We start from the raw sequence: 19,951 nt of genomic DNA on the forward strand, positions 1-19,951 counted from the left end.
CGCTTTTTTTTTTTGGTCAAAACGACCTTGGGGACGTCAAAAACCATTAAACCTCCCGCTCCTACGCACGCTTGCGTCGCCGCCGGGCCGCGTCGGGCTAGCCGCGGCTCCAATCTTTCGCCTCCACGCGTCGCGCGCCAGGCGGGCGGTAAGCGACGGCGCGACTTTTGCGCGAGGCGAGACCGCGCGCGTGGCGGCGTGGCGCTGGCGCGCTTCCCCTCTCGGCCTCTCGCGTGCCTTCGGGCCGGCGCCGGCCCACGTGCCACTAATGGGCCCGTGCCGACACGGCACGGTACGGCGTCCCCTTGGGCCGTGACTGGGCCAGAGGGACACACGTGGCTGGCACGGCACGGTCCGCTATGGAGCCGTGCCTTTGGTGGGCCCGTGCCGTGCTGGGCTGGGCCGCCCATTTGACCTACTATAGGTAGAGGAGGGAGCGGTGCCCGGCGCGCGGTGGCCAGCGGGAGAGGCGGAGCGCGACGTTGGAGTCACGGCTCCGGCGGTTGTGGGCTTCGAAGCGTAACTATAAATCTGGCCATACTTTTCATACTTTGCTTATTTGACCCTATTTTCAAAATCAAATATGCCGTCTGAAAGTATTATCTCCGTTTTTTAATAGATGACACCGTTGACTTTTTCTCTCATGTTTGACCATTCGTCTTATTCAAAAAATTTATGTAATTATAATTTATTTTGTTATGAGTTATTTTATCACTCATAGTACTTTAAGTGTGATTTATATATTATACATTTGTATAAAATTTTTGAATAAGACGAATGGTCAAATATGTGAGAAAAAGTCAATGACGTCTTCTATTAAAAAACGGAGGGAGTATTCCGTTAAGACGAGTTAATAGCGTTAAGGGGGCAAATAGTACCTTTTGCCCTTTATTCGATCCTGTTATGTTCTGCTTATTTGACCTTGTTAATTCAAAACATGCATATATTCGGATATTTTGACATATTTGTAATAAATTTAACACATCTTTCACATTCGAGACAAGTTTGATAGATTTGGCTTACATTTAAAAACTTTGACTAATTTGGTTGATTTTTGACAAAATCAAGTAAACAAAATTTGATAAAATTATGGTAGATTTTTTTACAGCCGCTACCCTTCCTCCAACGCTGGTGCCACCATGGTCCTCCCTCTGAGTGTCGTGACCGCCGCCACCCCCGACGCCGACACTGCGCGCCGCACCCGCCGCCCCGCCCCAACCCCACCCCCTGCACGCCAGCGCTTCCACCGGAGCCTTCCTCCGCAAAACGGCGCCGTCATTGCCCTCCCTCTGAGTGTCACAACCGCCGCCTCCCGCGACGCCGACACTACGTGCAACACACTTTGCCCCCTCCCTCCACACGCCATTGCTTCTGCCGCTCCCTTTCTCTGCACACCGGTGCTGTCGCAGCCCTTCCTCTAAGCGCAGCAACCACCACCACGCGCTCCCCTGCTTGCCAGCGCTCCCTCCCTCTACATGCTAGCGCCATGGTAGATCCCCTTCTACTCGCGTAGACAGGATGCGACTGTTGGTATTTCTTAACGACATTACTAGAAATATAATTCCCAGCAATAGCGCAGAAATACTTATGGTATATTATGGTTACAGAGTTCATCCACAAGCGCACGGATATACCATTGTAGCATTTCACCCAAGAGTATTCAAACAGTATCGTATTTATTTTATCCCGTAGAAAGATCATGTAGAGAGAACTCAACTAATAATTTATATATTACTTGTGATAATCATATTCTAAGCAGGGGTTAAGATAATCCAAGGGTAGAGTGACACACAAACATTACTACTCATCCTCATAATAAATAATCTAACCTAGTTGGAAAGAAAAGAGAAAGAGAATCTATTCCTATACTTCTAATATACATAGCATACATACATTCTAGTTAACTGATATACTAGCTAATACCCTCTATCCGATGCCCTCCTGGTACTTCGAGAAGCCACCCCTGACTGCCGAGTTCCTTACGACAGCCCGTCATGACCATCCAACCGGGGCTAAATATGGAGGAATACCCTCCCCAAGAAATTAACTTAGGATTATATATAGGCGCGGAGGAATACCCGTACTGAGCTGTCACCATCAGCGGCCCACCTCTCATCCGCAATATATAACCCCAAATAATGATATCCCGTAATCTAGACACCACGTCTAAACTACCAGATACTATTCTAATATCATCGTCATGACATAGAGTAATTTCATAAGCAAACACTATACCCACACCAAAGCATCTCCCAGATAAGCTAGCAGTATACTCAGTATAACATGAACATAATGTAAAGTAGGTACTCATATACTCGGAAAGTATTTCAATACCATAAATGTATTTAGAAGAGTATTCAAATAAAAGTACAAAGCTTACAAAAGAGAAGAGAAAAGCTACTAGAGCCATACCCGAACTCTTCCGAAGACTTCCGGACTCCTGATTCCTATTCTAATTCTATTCCACCAGCTAGATACTACTAAACTAAACTTAAGAGGAATGAGAGAGCTCTTGCTTGAGGTGTGTGAGTGAAGTGAGAAGGTGAAGTCCTTTTATAGCTGAACTATGACGGTTGTGACAGTTGGAATGGTCGGTAATACCCTCCAACCGTCATTGAGGCTTCATCTCAACCGTCCAGCCAAAACCTGGATCCAACGGAGGCGAGGGAGGTTCGGCCGAACCACCGGGTTCGGCCGAACCTGGGGCTGGCCCAATCCAGCCCAATTTCGGCTGGCGGCCTCCTCTGCTGCTTCACTTCGTAGACTTGTGAATTTTGGCCTGATTCATCGTGTCAAGTCTGTGTTCTTGGCCCATTCATACACAAGTCTGGTTCTCGACATCGTCCGATTGATTTATCGTCTGAGTTGATGTCGATTCTCCTTTATTTTATTGTCATTCTTTGCACAAGGTTAATAGACCTAATACTAGTGGAATATTATTATTCTAACATATTTATGCATTGTAAGCATCACTAGTTCTCTCCTGTTTTAGTAATATTGACGGTCGAAACTGATCGATAACGACCATCAATAGCGACGCGTGCCGTCCCCGCCAGCGCCGAATGGATAGGGTTGGGCCGAATGAGAGAGAGAGGAGAGGTTGAGCCGAATGGATAGGGTTCAACCCTCTTCGAGGGTATTTTGGTCCATTCGAATAGTATATATTTTTTCTATTTTTCTAAATAAAACCCTAACGGTGTATGGAAATAGGGTCAGTCAGGATGTTCAATTTTGAAAAGCGGAGTCAAATAAGCAAACTAGGAAAACATTTGGTAGTTGGGCTTCGAAACGGGGTCAAAAAGCAATTGTTCCTTGTTTATATTAGAAGTTGAGGTGGTTTTCGTATTCGGAGAAAAAAAAATATTTCTGTATTCGTGTATGATCATATTCGACCCTTATTCTATTCAAGATAATTTGTATCCGAGCTATTCGTATTCGTTTTCGCATCCAACAAAAAATATAAAAACGAATATGGTATGAGCATTATCCGTTCATATCCGTTCCGTTTTCATCTCTCCCTAAGAGGATCCTTTCCTCGGCTGTGTATTTGGTGGCATCTACCTCCCTCAAGGATAATAGTAGAGCTCACATACTACTATTAGCCCATCTTAAAGCCAACATATAGTATAATAGATTAGCTATAAGGTTAGCTACAATTTTCTTCTCCTCTCTCTATCTCTCACTTATACATTCAATGTATTTGTCTTGTGGCTTGTGATAAGTTAACTCTTGCATAAGAGCTAACATCCTTGATTTTTCACTACCTCTCTCCTCTACATAAACTTATACTAGGCTTATAGCTCACTATTATAACGGTGGCATGTCTTCGGGTAACATTGTGGGGCATACGATGTACTCAAGGTGTGGCGGCATTTGATACCAACAATGGCATCTAAATCTTCAATATAATTTGCTTTAAAGTGAATATGTTATCACCGCAGATAGTTCTTCTATGTTTAGCATGCAAATAGCCTCGTATCATATTAGTTGATTTCCAATGCTACTGCCCTGTGTAGTTGAGTTCATGAGAGCATCCGCAATGGTAAAGTTAGGTGCTATCTATAAAACATGTACATCTCAACAATAGACTAGATTAATAGTAAACCATCTCAATAGTATGTCTACATGGGTATCTATAGCTCTCTAATACATTGCCTCGTTTTTCTCTATAGACTATCTCCAGGTTAGTAGATAGCTTTGCTCTCTTTCTCTTCATTTAATCTCTTCCAAGTAGGAAAATATGCTGACATGGATCTCTTATAGATAGCCTATAGATAACCATTGTGGGTGCCCTGATAACCAACAGCGACGTTATTGACGATAATACAGTCTACAGATTCCAGCCTCAGCTGCAGCGATGCTTCAACGCTTGTTGGAAACCGACGATAACGGCCTCGTCAATTGCATTACGCGAGCCACGAGGAGTCGCCGCCGGTACACTGCACGCGCGTGCATGCCAACATATTAGAGCAAGTTTAATAGTATAGCCAACTACTAGCTCCAAATCATATATAGCTAATGTAATAGCCAATTCATGCAATAGTTGCTTACTACACTATTAATATCTAGTCCCACCTATTATACACACATTACGTCTTGAAGTCCGTGCTGCAGCTGGCTACAGATCTGTAGCTCGTTGCTCTTCTCTCTCTTCTTTTATTTTTTTAAAATATATTTATAGTTGGTTTATAGTCTGCTATTGTACATGCTTTGTATACGCAGCGCCGCACCAAAGAACTGCTCCACAAGTATAAATCCCACTCTCTGAAGCGGTGTGTGTTTTCCCAAGTAGCAACCAACCTGCGCTCCACAAGTATACTCCAGCTAGTAGGCGCAGGTGATGCAGGAGCCCGCAATGGCAGGGTCGACCAACACCGTCGTCCAAACCATCAGCGTCACCGCCGCGGCAACAGGGGTCCACGACTTCCGGTTCGTACGGCTATTCCCTCACCAAGGCGGTCGCCGGCGAAGAGGACTTCTACCAGTCCGAGGCCTTCTCCGTCGGCGGCCACAACTGGGCAATCCGCTACTACCCCAAGTCCCCAACCGCGTCAGCTCCAGGGTGTCTCTCTACCCCGTTCTCCTGAGCAGACCGGCGGACGATGATGGTCGCGTGCACGCGTCGTTCGCGTGCACGCTGCTGGACAAATCCGGCAAGCCGGCGTCGCCGGAGTCCAAGGACACTGCGGACAGTGCTCACACGCATTCCGCTCCGGCGCCGGGGCGGAGGCTTGTTTAGATGGGACTAAAACTTTTAAGTCCCTATCACATTCGATGTTTGGATAATAATTATAAATATTAAACGTAGACTATTAATAAAACCCATTCATAATCTTGGACTAATTCGCGAGACGAATCTATTGAGCCTAATTAATCTATGATTAGCCTATGTGATACTACAATAAACATTCTCTAATTATGGATTAATTAGGCTTAAAAAATTTGTCTTGCAAATTAGTTTTCGTTTATGTAATTAGTTTTGTAAGTAGTCTATATTTAATACTCTAAATTAGTATCTAAATACAGAGATTAAAGTTAAGTCTCTGGATCCAAACACCACCCTTAGTCTCAGGAAGGAGGCCGTGGAGAGGTTCGATGACTGCTTCGTTGTGCGGTGCACGTCTCTGTGCTCAAGAAGCCCATGTCTCCGCCAGGGTTTACGTTACCGCCGATAGGGTTATCGGGCTTACTGCGGGGGTACGGTAATATAAATACCGCGGTAACCTCCTTAAATTCAAATAAATTTAAAAAATAATTTGAATTTTTAATAAATTTTTCACGGTTTTGTATGGTTTTTCACAGTTACCGCGGTAACCGTGCTTACCGCCGGGGCACGGTAACCCCAGCCCCGGCGGTTTAGGAAACCCTGGTCTCCGCCAAGCGACGAAGAGGCAGTAGGCTAGTAGCCTAGTAAAGTGTCAATGTAACAATGCAGCGGTGGCTTGCAGGTCTTTGCAGTTGTGCATTCTGTTGAAGTATCCGGTTATCATTTCCTCTTATCGTATTGTCGTCAAAAAAATTGTTACTACTATTGTGCTAAACATGATGCTGGAATATGGATCAGGTTCTGGTCACACATATCATGCGTACACTAACATCACAAAGGTTTTTAACATCATCCACCTGTCCACGTCTCGCAATGAGATCCAAATTAAAGGTCAAAATTACTGGCTGGAAACGAACAGCGCTGCAATAGAGAAGTACTGCCTCAGTCACAATAGTGTGGTGACTATTTAGGCTTAAGCTTGTACCAGTTGTATGAAACGCTTTTATTGCACCAATCCGCACACAACTCTCGTAGGTAGAGAGTATAGAGTACCTTGTTTCACAAATTGTGTACATCTTGCTTTGAACAGAGCACTACAGGTAAGAGGGGGCAAACAAATATTACTTGAACCAACCGTTCAGAACGCGATTTGGGAACGATATGCTGATCCTGCGTAAAGATATGAAAGAGCTTGCAAAGCAGGACACAAGTTATGCAAAACTCTGTTCCAGGATTAATTATGGCTGGACTGCTCTCCTGACAGCAAATTTGATACAGATTTACCAAGTACTACATCACCCATAGAACATACAAAGTTTTAGTGTAATATTTTAGTACCTCCTGATACTTTCTCAAAGACCATAAATTTTCTCTAAAAATATATACTACTCTCCCAAAATGGAATGTTTAACATCACCGGATTTACAGGGTTGTTTCTCTATAAATCTACTTACACAGCCATGGGTACCAAAATTGGCAGATACATACAACACACAAGTTCCAGGAAGCAAACTATGGTTACATGAGAATGAATCCAAAGAATCAGACCAAAGAATAAGCAAAAAAGAAAAAGAGCTATTATAATGATAGAAAACAATAAAAGCTTTACCAGTATGTCATTTGTTTCCTTCCTAGTACCTCAGTGGCTCAGGGATTGACAAACGATTAAGTGTTAGAAGAGTTCTTCCGAGTTGAATTTGTTCCATGCTTCCTGTTTATTCCACAATAGAATATAAGAGAAGTGTAATAGAACATTATGGCTCATAAGTTGTCATTAATCAACTAGCCAATGAAGGACAGTAGGACACAGGAAATGTGGGGGCACGGACTAAAAATTAATACAATCATGTACACCAGTCCAGGAAGCAAATGCACACACTACAGCTCTACGCAGCCTTGATGAATATGTCGTCCATGCATGAGAATGAAAATGAACGAAGAGTACTAGATCTCAGTAAGATGCCAGAGTTTACGTGCTCGGCATCACAAAACAAAAGAAACATATACTAATAATGGCAAACGCACCATTTGCATCTTAAACCCACGCAGACTCTGCTGGATGTTGTACATCTCCTCTAGGCATTCTAACTCCACCTTAGCATGAGTTGCCCTCGAGATCAGTGACGTAACACTCAGGCAGCACAGAGAAGGAAACAGTTTCGCAAACCTTCTAGGCAAAGTCCATGAGGGTTACATTCCATGTGGTGTGTCTTAAGTGCTGCACGAGAGGCTATCCTATGGTTTTGGACATGTATGAAGCTGATTTAGGGGAGTCATTGTACCAATTTATTCATGCTGTCTAAGGCTATGGACATTGTAAATTTATATATGTTCACTATGGACATTATACATTCCAATATGTTTCTTCGTACAATCAACTACTCCTTCCTTTCATATCATAAGTTGTTTTGACTTTTTTCTAGTCAAATTTTTTAAAGTTTGACCAAATATATAAAAGAATATAACAATATTTTCAACACAAAACAAACATATTATCAAAATACAATTAATGTCACATTTAATGAAAATTAATTTAGTGTTGTAGACGTTGTTAAATTTTTCTATAAACTTAGTCAAACCTAAAGAAGTTTGATTATAAAAAAAAGTCAAAGCAACTTATAATATGAAACGGAGGGAGTAAAACAACTATTACAACACCAACCTTAAGTCAAGCTGACTAAGGCTATGGACATAACATACCAAGAAACTCTAGAGAAGATCACAGGCTTGAGGGATGGAGCTCCTATAGTGTTAATTAAATACATCTCTGTTGGCCGCGAGCAAGTTAATTGGCTATAAAGCATTGTGCTGGAAAGTTGGCTCATAGTTTAATACTACTTCTTTTACTCAAATGAATAAGCTGTGGTCAATATTCATTGATGTTTACTTTTGCACATTGGCTGTTCCCAGGGAACGATAGAAGGTACGCAAATGAGGGTTCAGATTGTTAGACCAGGACCCTTATTTTGAGAAATGACAGAAGTGATTATTGGTGTAATTTCAGTTGCAAAACAAAATAATTCTGCAATTCTGGAACTCCATGCATGCTCCCAAGTAAGGTTTTTCAAGAAAATGGGAAGATGATTAGCTGTCTTAATGATGGGCACAGGATAAATGCTGGCGTTTCCATTTTAAACATTTTAAGTGAAGTTATGATAGCGCATTTACACTAGACCAGCATGTGCCAGAAATGAAAATTTCTACCACTATTCTTACAAAAAACCGCATATTTGTGTTGTAAGTTGTAACTATCAATGCATTTGAAGCACAGTTATGCAAGTGTGCTCAAATAACTTGTAGAGTGCAGGGATAAACTCAAATTAGACTTGTCAGAAGCCAGAACGGCATTTAGCAAACAAATCATACCTTCAGAAGGTCGAACACCTTTTCTGCAATGTATTTCTGTTGAAGATTTGCACCCTTTTGCTGCACCTTATCAGGATGGATGCATAATGTTGCTTTCCTGTATTCTTTCTTGACAGATGCGGCTGTAATCAAATCAGTCAATGATACAGGTCGCCACCCACATTCAGGCCAAAGAACCTGAATTAAATTAACAAAGAGCATAAGTACTGCAAAAAGATAATAATAATAATAGTTAGGAAAGTTAAATTTAAATTGTGTTCACTTCACCCCATAGTAGAGTGGCATAAGTATTTTTGTACCATGTCTTATACCTTCAAGACAATTCTATCAGGTGTAAATTGTAGCACAGATCTATTAATAGAGGATGGGAGATACTAAAGGTCATCTACAAGATATCCATGCATGAGTAAAAGATTTAATAGTGTGGTTCAGAATCTGGCATAGGTTCAGATATATTAGAAGTGCACTAAGGGCATGCAAAACAACTTATAACAAATAAATGGCAAATCCTTGTAGGCACAAAACCATTTCAACTCTTAGTTTGGCAACAATGAGGGGGCAGAAGAAAATTGAGCAAGCAACCACATCTAATATTCATGTAGAATGATCTAGATTTTTTACCTCCCAAATCCACATGCAAAAGGCTTTGGTGCCTTATGTTAAATTGTGAAGAGGAATCACAAAAATGATGTTAGTTATATTGCACTAGTGAAGGGTGTATATATTGTACAGTACAAGGACTCAAGGACGTAGTGAAACCATAGCGTATAATTACAATATCATAAATAACACTAACACCTCATATTAATGAATTATTATGGATCTGCTCAGAAGTATAAGCTATTTTATACTTTGCTAGTGTAGTAGTGTAGCTAAATATCCATTTCAAGCTCCCAAACTAAGCTGACAATATTTCAAGTAGGGTGAAAAATGAACTTTGACAAAAGTTTAAGGGCTAAAAAAGGACTTTACCCTTTCAAGTATAGCTTCTTATTTATTTAAGAAAACAACCTTTATTGCACACAAGTAGCATGTTAACAACAGTAATTATACCACATTATGTAGCACCCCAACAGTCAGCCAGGGTGTCAGCAAATTCTTAGTGTCCCTAAGGCTTTGTTCTGTTGGGCCGGGAACCCCCGGGATTGGGCTGAAACACCCGGGGAAAATCCTGCCGAGGAAAGAATACCGGTCCACGCAAATATAGGCGTTCGGTTAAGCCCAGGCGAGATTTTATCCCGGCCCACCCCGGTGTTTTCCCCTCGTCATCGGCCGGGAAATATTCAGCTTCTCTGGTGGCGAGGAAAAAACCCTCTTGATGCAGCGGAGCAATGAGAGGGGGCGCTGCGGCAGGGACAGCTGCACGGCGCGGCGCGGCGCGGCTCCGACGCGACAGCGACGGCGACGGCACGCTCTCTTCTCCGGCAGTTGTCTCCTCCGGTGGCCACCTTCTCCCCGGTGAGTTCCTTCCCTTCCCATCTCCCCTAGCCTCCTCATCCAGTGTTAGGGTTTCTTGTGCTCGTGCTACTGCGGCGGCGACGGCAACAGCGCACGACGGTGACAGGCATGGCGGGGGACGCCGCAGCATCACACCCCCTCACGGTGGTGCCGTTGAAGCTCTAGCGCTGCGGCAAGGAGAAGCGGGAGGACATGGATCTGTTCTTTGTTCCTCACAAGGTTTCTTGATTTGTTCTTCTTTCTCCCTTGGTTCTCAGAGAAGAAGAATAAAATTAAAATTAGTGGAAACTATTAGAGATGCGATCTCGAGAATAGATAAGATGAAGTGTTGGCTGATAGTAGCAGCGGCACTACTCATTTCTTCACAAATGTTAACTAGCCCTCCTGACAGATACTCCTATATGATCAATGATTTGTGAGATAGTAGTAGGATCTTTAATTTTCTCTGTGCAGTGTGCACAACACAAGGAAGGAGGGGTCACTGTTGGTTGGATATTAGTGTTGATTGGGCAAGCACAGCCAGGCAGCAAGCTAGTACGCAAAGATTCTTGTGCTTTTGTCTCATGTTCTCGATACTCTGACTGAAAGCTGCTCCACACTAAAATTAAGATTGTTCTCATGTGCTTTGCTTTGGATGAAGTACAGACTTGGATTTGTAGTTTGTAATAAGTCTGCAAAAGCTCAATGTTCAAGTGTTCTGTTCTTACTGAGAACAGAGAGAAAATTATATAGTGTCAAATTTATATAATTTAGAAATTATCCAAGCCACTCGTGCTATCTTTTATTCAATCTTTAAATATGCTTCATAACTTGGAACTTCTTAAGATTAATTCCCATAGTTTAGTGTTAAACTCTGATGATCAATTGGCAATTGAGGTGTCTGTTCCTTTTGAAGTTTTTATAATTGATATAAGGATAGCTGCTTGATATTGTCCTTTTTTCTAAGTATGCACAAAGTCACGCTATATTTTAATTTATGTAGATTGCATGTGCACCAATTAGAGTTGGAGAAGTGATTCCAACAAGTTGTCTGCTCTTGTAATCTCACCCATACTTGACAGTGCCCATAATACAAGTAGATCGAGGAGCCATTCCACATGCCATATTTTCTGAACAAAGTACAAAGTTCAAATTGAAGTAGTCAGAAAAATGAGTCCTGTGCAGCTTTAGTTCAGGCCTGTAAAAAGCTCTTGGCAGTCGGCAGAATACAACTTACTTAAATCTGAACTGTTTTGGTACATGGTTCAAATGGTCTAAAAATAATTTTCTGGGTTGGTCCATTTTTAGTAGATCTTTTGTAGAACCATCTAATGAAGAAATTCTGGATGTAAAACATGTTTTTTGCAGCTATTGCTTGCTTAATCTACTTTTGCAGACTACTGATTTTTGCTTCTACTATAGCTACTATTGATGTCAGTTTTTTGCTTGCTCAATCTTATATGTGTCCTAATTTCATTTTGATATCTGAAGCACTGCTAGCATTAGTCTCATATGCATGTCCATGTTTCTAGCACTGCTAGCTATTAGGCAAAGCACGCAATACAGCTTCAAACAATCACTTGCCAAACTGAAAACTTGGTAAAATGTTGCCAAGGATCAATAGTTGGCTGGTTTCAAGAAATTTGAGACAATGGCTCACCGCACAGAAGCATTGCCTAACATATTGCAGTTTACAACTGAAAACTAAAGAAAACTTCTTTCTTCTCTTCAGGCTTTGGGAGGAAGGAAGTCTGAGAGGATGGTGGTTCATATACTGAGTGGATGAGCAGACATGTACACGATGTTGGCTTTTTGCAGGAGCAACAAATGTTGATCTTTGAATCATTGTATATTGCTGATGTAACCATTTGGCCTGGGAGTCCTGGTGTGGCAGCTCACATTTATTTTTATAGCTTGACAATTATCTCCTAGCTAATTATCTCAAGTGAATCATGACATAGTTTTATCTTTTTTCTTTTTTATTGTCAAATTTCACTACTAAGACTGTATTTAGTTGTCTCCGTATTGTCAAGTGGCCTCAAGCTTTGTTGGGTGATGCCTCCTTGCCTTAAACCGAATACAGGTCTTGATGATACTGCAATATTTTTGTTTTAATGATTAATCAATGTTGTTTTCGTGTAATTGATGAGGTTACTGCAATATTTTTTACTGAAGTGTAATTTCATTCATGTTGCACTTTTCACTTATACAAAAATATCGGTTTGCAATATTTTTTTTGCTATTCTAAACTGCCAACCTGAACATCAATTTTGCTATTCTAAACTCAATGGACAGCATGCAGCGTTGAAGCAGGAAAGCACCAATCCTTCTGTTGTTGCTGTTGCTGCCTTGACACGGGTTTGAAGCAGGCGCACCAAGCCAAAACCGAACAAACGTTTTCAAGACAGGGATTAGAAAAATCAAGGGAATTCATCCCCAACAGGGATTGAGTGAAATGACAGGGATTCACTCAATCCCTCCCTGGATATATTCCACTTGGGGATTAAATCCCATGGAACCGAACAAGGCCTAAAAGAATCAAAGGAGGATACAGACACTGGAAACAGCATACTTACATATTGCAACGTTGACAACAAGGCTCGCAAATTGCCTTCTTTCCCAGCGGCCCACCTCTTTATCTCAAAATCAAGTGTTTCACCAATTCTCTGAAAAGAAAGACCACATCACTGATAAAATGAAGATGCGCAATTGGAAAAGAAAAAAAAAAGGAAAGAAGAACACAAAAGAAATTGCCATTTCACAGCTAAACTACGATTGATAGTGATTGCCAGAAACTAAAATTGGCATTTCACTGCTAAACTAAAATTGGTGTTTCTTTTGTGCTGACAAAAGAAATTGCCATTAACAGTCCCATCGTTTCGTCTACAACCGATTATAAGCCGTAACACTTATTAGTGACAAAGAACTTAATTTATGGGTAGAACGTTATATATGTGTTCTTAGCGACTTAAAAGCCAATGTTGAAAAATAAACTACGCTTGGAAAAAACAACAAAATCAACTCTAAAATTAAGTTCTAAAATTTAAATTTTGGCTGCGGCTGATAAGCTGAAATTCAAATATTGCCCAGTCACACTGGGTTCTAACAGTATGGCTAAAATCATATAGACTTACATGTCTCTCTTCCTGCTCCCACTGAACTTGCAAATCACGCTCATTTTTCTCAGCAAGAGCTTTTGCCTGCAAATGTCATATTGATGGCAATATGATGCAGCAGAACTATCTTCAATAAATGCTGCTTTCAGAAATTATGAGCTAATAAATTATATGTCAGCATACCGCACGCTCCATTGTCCTCTGGTGACGCTCCAATCTTGCCTTCCTTCTCTCTTCACTCTCTCCATCCACTTCTTGAAACACAGCAGATGATGAAGGTGCTATTATGAAGAACATTCAACAAATGATCAGTGGTAACTTGAGATGTTCAAAACAAGGCACTGTTCAAAATCTACTATAATCATACCTCCAAATATAGAAGAGAGGTCATCCATAAGATTAGTAGATGGAGGTTGTGCAAAGGGAGAAGCTGAACCAGAAGAAGTCCTCCTTATAGAACCAAAATCTGAACCACCTTGAGGTTGGACATCAAAAGGATTCTGAAAAGATGAAAAGGTGATAAGACAAACATAAATTAGGATCCCCCCCCCCCCCCATTTTTGTGCCAAAACAATTTGCATAGCTGCTTACCGTTGTTGCAGTCTGTGATCTCGGTACACTGCTTGATCTAGAAGGCATACCAAAGAATGAGTCGAGATCAGGTTGAGCTGTTTTCTGCTGACTTTCTCTTGCTCGAGCTTCAGCTTCAGCCCTTTTTCTAGCTTCATTAGCAGCCCTTTGTCGAGCTTCTGCAGCAGCCCTCTCAACTGCTGCTCTTTCAGCCCTTCTTCGTGCTTCTGCTGCAACTTTATCAACAGCAGCTCGCTCAGCTTTAGCCCGAGCTTCTGCTGCTGCCTTTTCCCTAGCTTCTGTAGCTGCCCGTTCCCTGGCTTCTGCAGCAGCTTTAGCAGCCCTTTCCCTAGCCTCCTCAGCCACCCTTTCCTTCGCTTCTGCAGCCGCCTTTGCAGCTCTCTCCCGTGCTTCTGCTGCTGCTCTCTCTCGTGCTTCTGCTGCTGCTTTCTGTACAGCAGCTCGCTCTGCTCTTTGACGAGCCTCCCTCTCAGCTTGCATGCGTGCCTCAGCAGCTGCCCTTTCACGTGCCTCTCGCATGGCCTTCTCCACAATGTGCCTCGCCTCTCTCTCTTTTTCACGCCTCTTCCGCTCCTCATGTTCCCTTCTTCTCATCATTTCTCTTTCCCTCTCAAGCTCTTCCTCCCTGTCCCTTTCTAGTTTTCTCTGTTCCTCTTCCTTTTCTCTTTGTTTTTTCTCATGCTCTAATAGTTCTTCCTCATCTCTGCTTTCCATTCCAGAAGCATAGAGCACTGCTTTCTCTTTTTCTTGGTACTGACTGCTAGCGAACAAAGAATCAAAGTTCCCTTGGTTCACCCCTTTAGAGTGTTTTAGCTCAGCCCAATCCATGAAACCTGCAGCAGATGTAGATGAATCTTGTCCAATCCCAATTCCATTATGATTTAGATCTTGCAGACAACCATTAGCCAAGCTAGAAGGCTTTGCCATGACAAAATCTTCTAATTCATCAATTTTGGGTGTTTTAGAAGTATTTGTTGAACTTATAAAAGGATTGTAACCTTGATTATGATCATGTGGATATGCATTACTAGTGTTGGATTCCGTTGGTCCTTTCTTGGCGGCAAGCGTAGGGGGAGGCCGTGAAGGAGGTGGAGCACTCGTAGGCTGTGTCACTAAAACAACATCTGAAACAGTCAACCACACGTCGTCGGACATTTTGGAACATTGATTCTCCTCTGGCAACTGGTCCTGCATACTTGTAGAAAGTGGATCTGAATTATTGAAACCAGTGGTTCCAGGAGCTTCATGGATATGCATCTCAGGCAATATACTGCTAATTGTTTCAGCTGAAGCTTGCTGGACTGGTTTCTCCTTAGGCATTTTAATGGAATGGTTCATGCTGTAAATGCCATCCAAGGATTTACTATCACCAAAAACACTCTCTTTCTCAGATGCAAATGAAGACGAGGACATTGGTTTTGGAACCCCAACAAAAATATTAGAACTATCTAACATCCCATTGGCAGTAGAACAGGGGTCCATATTTTTGCTCTCTGACTTGCCCATGTTATCCAAATGATCAGTAAACAATCCAAAATTTGAATTTCCCAAGTTGGATGTAGCACCTAGAGTAACAAAAGCATCTCCTGGCATGCTCACACTCGTTTTGCTGGATGAAATTGATTCGTTTTCCGGTCTAGTTCTAGGCTCCTCCCTGTACAGATTTGTTCGCAAATGAACAACAATCAAGAGAAGAATAGCTTATGCAGTTAGCAGATAAACAACTATTTTGAATCGAAAATTTTAAAACCTCCAATTGCCAACAATTGACCGTCTATACTGTCCATAATTAAACACTGAACTAGCAAATGGTACATGTGTCAATTGAACAGTTCGTTATCACCAATGTAGATCTCATGCACCATCAAAAAGGAAACAACACTCAGGCATACAGGAAGATAATTCAAGGAAAAGTTGCCATAGCACAACTGTGAAGTTCTGATACATCCAATGAATAATCCACATTGAAACCAGCAGGAAAGAAAATAGACTTCTAAGAGTGATATGAATGATTCTTTTCTATGAAAAGATAACAAATGAATACTGAAGTGTTATGTGCTATCTACAATTATTAAGACATATACCAGAACACATTAATCAACTATGCACAAAATTGCAGGCATTGGAATATCTTCCAATAGATGTGACCTAGAAGGCATCATTTTGAAGATTTGACATTATAATAAACAAACAAAACTGTGTGTTTTATCACCTACCTAGGTAAAAAAAAAAAGCCCCCCAATTGACCAAAAAAAATTACACAGTAATGACAAAATACAGCAAGTTGCCTACAATTCGTGCTGATTTTGGTTGAGTATCCCAAGTTCAAGTTGATCCTAGGGATCAGAAATAACAATGCTCGGTGCTTCTAAAAAAGGTGAGCATTTAAAGGAATTAATCCTAAAAGTTCTTAAATGGGTTAAAAAAACATAGAGAAACATCAAGACAAAATTCCTATGACAGAAAGTATGCACCCATGAGATGCCTGCAGGTTGTAGTATAAGATAACCGGTATAAAGAAAACCATGCAGAAAAAAACACACTTTTTTATTAGGATATTCACACCCCCCCCCCAACATGCAACATGTAATGTATATACATTTTTCAAACATAGAACTCAAAACCCGCTATGTAATTTATCATTCAACCAGAGGCAGTGATTTATCATTCAACCAGAGGCAGTGATTTAATAAGAAGTTGCCCCTTTCTTGCACACCTTAATCAGTGAAGTCGTTCAGATAGCAGCGGTACTGTGAAATCCAGTCCATATCGCTTTGCACTACTTTACCCACTTTTTCTCACATAGTTAAAACTAGCAACAACACCAGCTCCAATTGGTCCTGAAATCTATAAAATGCTATTACACCGCGTCATAATATGCAAGCTCCAACGAACCAAACCTAAAAATGCATGGACCAGGCTTCAACCTCAGGGAATTTTAGCATCCATAATGGGCTATAGTTTTATCCTTAATCCTTATATAAATGAAATTTACTTGGTCAACCGCACTTCACAATAATGGATTAAGCTACAGAAACTGTGTAAATGAAGTAGTAACAGAAGCAAAACTGGAAATTCCAGGATCAAAGGCCTTCTCATACCATGGTGAATCGTGATGGCTTGTGCTTTCACCAAACCCGGGAATCACATCGTCTTCAAACCCCGTCGCCTTGGGCTCCGCCTGCGGTGTCGGCTTCATCGGCGTCGTGCTCGCGCTCCCACCGAACCACTCGGGGATTACGTCGTCGACGAACCCCACCGCTTCCGCCTCCTGCTCCACCTCTTCCTCACCCACGGGCGTCTTCGATTTGGTGTTCCCAAGAGCTGGGATTAAATCGTCGTCAAACCCCACCACCTCCGGCTCGCTCACATCTGGCTTCTTCGCGCCCTTCCCGAGGCTATCGAGGAAGTCCTCCCCTTCGCCGCCATCGCCCCCATCTCCGAACAAGGGAATCGCGTCGAAGGGATCGGCGGCGTCGGCGTCGGCGTCGTCGAACACCGGCTTGTCGAACACGGGCGGAGGCGGCGACGGCGCGGAGGACGAGGGGGACGGCTCGGCGGGCTCCGCCGAGCGGTTGAAGTAGGAGTCGAACATGTCGTCGTAGTGGGAGGCGGAGAAGGAGGTGGTGGAGGCGGAGGCGGCCGGCGGCTTGAACGGGCCGAAGTCGTCGACGAGGACGAAGTCGTCCATGGCCGCCGGACCAAGACCGCCGGCAGCGGCGGCAGGGGGACTGTGGTGTGGCCGCCGGTGATCGCCGGAGTTCGAAGGGAGGGTTTGCGTGTTGACGGCTTCTCCGGAGGGAGTGGGAAGGAAGAGGGGAGGACTAGAGCGTTCACGGATTTTGAGTGTTTTTTTTCTTGGAGAAATTCGTTTTGTCTTTTACGCGGTTTTTCTCGTAGTAGGAGGGTGGCTGCTGCCGACGATTTTTTTATTTTTTTTAACCTTTTTATATTTTAAATTTTAAAAATAAACGCTCTTGAAAATTATTTTCAAATCTGAATCGCTTGCCCCACCAATTCACTAGGTCTAACAAAACTCTTGACGTGAGAAAAAGTTCAGATTTCGATGACAGTTTATTTAAAAAAATATAAAGTTAAACCCACAATAAAAAATTTGTTTGTCTGGTAAAGTGGTGACCAAGGCTCGTGTTTATAGTTTTATAATGAGTAAATATGGTTTTCACAACATATATCCTTGTTATAGTTTGAAAAAGAATTTGTTTTTTTAACTTATAAATACAAATGGTACTCCCTTTGTATATAAATATAAGGTCAATGAATCTAGATAGAGAGTTTGTTCAAATTCGTTATATTAGAATATGCCACATATGGGCAAAAGCCCTTATATTTGTGGATAGGGTGAGTATAAGTCATTGTAATTATTGTTACCATTTTTACCATAATATCGTTGCCGTCTCATATGCTTGTGTGAATTTTGAAGAACCTTTGGAACAAGTCAAAATGATTTTTTATCACTTGACCCATTTACACATGATATAGTTCAAAAATGATATTACATTGACAAGATATTATATCAGCAAAATGTCATTGCTATGAAGTAGTTAGCAAGAGTTATTGTGTTGAGGAGGTGAGGTAATATTGGTGATATTTCGCCAAGCTATTATTGATGCACATTGTAAGAAGGAGCATTTACAAGCGAAGATTTCATCATATTGAAAGATAATGCCATAGAATAGCACATGAATTAGAGCAACTAGTTGATAGAGCAAAGCATTGTGCAGCATGACGAGAGCATGTTTCCACCTATGTTTAATATCTTAATAAATATTGCAATAATTCTACTTAACTATATCAATAAATTGAGCACCTTTTTTCCTTAGAGAAAATAGTGATATAGAATTACAGGTACGTATATATTCACCACCCTAGCATGCAATTTTAGGGTATTATTAAAATTGAGCACCTTTTTCCTCAGAAAAAATAGTAATGGAGTACAAAACAATTTAGACATAATGAATAAAGTTGGTTCAATAGGAAAAACTTATCTCAATTGGGATTATTCGCATACCAAAACACCTTTATTGTATTATCAGTAAATTTATCATGCCTTTTTTTGCTTTTTTCTGGTTATATAAAACTACAGCTTTTATTCTCTTTCACAATACATAAACAAACCCATGTACTATGCTATCCATTTCTCTTATCGATTAAGCCTCATCATATTCCAAATCTACAATATATCAATTCCTCATCATGTAGTGCAACTAAACATAAATTTGCTAGCCTTCGAGAATCCAAGATATATCGAATATAGAGTGACAACAATTGTACCATGATAGGCATGCTACTGTCATGTATCTTTTCTTGCACTATAATATGTAGGCATGTTTAGTGAATCAAAATAGTTGGTATAAAATCACCCTCTAGTTTTGGATTCTATCTATATTTGAGATAACTTTGCAAGTTTCTTTTTTAAGTTCAATTTTATCACAAAATGATTGTGAGTTTGATCTTCTTTTGCCTATGATAGATGATCCACTAACTTTGCCGGATTTTAATTTGAGCTTGATAAATGAAAATACTCCTATTTCTTCTAGGAAACAATTGGTTTCGGTCAAAATAGTTGGACAACCACCTACCTCCTCCTGTTTCCCTGCCAAGCAAAGGCAGTTGTGATGGTGAGCACTCGAGAACCTCTCGATGGACCTTCCCATATACATGAAGGCTGGCCACGAGGAGATTGTGCAACGATTCGCCGACCTCGAGAAGTCAGCCCTCTTCAGCTAGATGCTCCAATTCAACGGCTTCAAAGTCGCTATGAAGTGTGCGTCGGTGTTCATGCTGAGTCACGTGTCTCATGGGCAAGGAGCATATGGTTTATCCGAATTTGACAGGTGAAGTAGGGGAAGAAAGAAGATTTGTTGGCCAGAGAAAAGGGAAAAGACATATCCAACCATGGAGTAGAAGAATAAGGTGAACAATAGGTTCTTGTTGAAGTTTGACGATGTTGTAATCTATCATTTTATCGGTTGTATTTTGTTATATTCAAGTATTTCACCCGACGTTGCACATGATGCACATTGAAATAATGCTTTCTCAAGTTATTAGTCGATATTTCTTCGATGATGTAGATACTGATTTACTCGTGTTACAATAAGTATTTTTAAATGTTGTATTTGGTTGAAACATTTTTAGCGAGCGATGAAACATCTGA

The 19,951-nt window shown here is 41.4% G+C and overlaps 1 protein-coding gene and 1 long non-coding RNA gene across 3 annotated transcripts; one reads left to right on the forward strand and one right to left on the reverse strand.

The window, feature by feature from the left end:
• Window positions 1–6,632: 6,632 nt before the first annotated feature.
• On the reverse strand, window positions 6,633–17,581 carry LOC4326280 (auxilin-related protein 1). 2 transcript variants are annotated; one of them, XM_015765469.3, is made up of 8 exons: window positions 16,878–17,581; window positions 13,777–15,430; window positions 13,553–13,685; window positions 13,369–13,466; window positions 13,204–13,269; window positions 12,646–12,735; window positions 8,633–8,809; window positions 6,633–6,977 (listed from the first exon to the last, which is right to left on the reverse strand). In XM_015765469.3, exons 1-8 carry the CDS (start codon window positions 17,465–17,467, stop codon window positions 6,939–6,941), a joined length of 2,847 nt encoding a protein of 948 aa, XP_015620955.1. In that variant the 5' UTR covers window positions 17,468–17,581; the 3' UTR covers window positions 6,633–6,938. The 2 variants fall into 2 exon arrangements, with proteins under 2 accessions (XP_015620955.1, XP_015620958.1); XM_015765472.3 differs by lacking the exons at window positions 6,633–6,977; window positions 8,633–8,809 and adding an exon at window positions 10,165–10,335.
• On the forward strand, window positions 9,939–12,231 carry LOC107279846 (uncharacterized). The gene is made up of 2 exons (XR_001542396.3): window positions 9,939–10,090; window positions 11,802–12,231. It is a non-coding gene; the product is annotated as an uncharacterized lncRNA (long non-coding RNA).
• Window positions 17,582–19,951: the final 2,370 nt, after the last annotated feature.

The sequence above is a fragment of the Oryza sativa genome, chromosome 1 (assembly GCF_034140825.1).
Source record: "Oryza sativa Japonica Group chromosome 1, ASM3414082v1".
Classification (NCBI taxonomy): domain Eukaryota; kingdom Viridiplantae; phylum Streptophyta; class Magnoliopsida; order Poales; family Poaceae; genus Oryza; species Oryza sativa.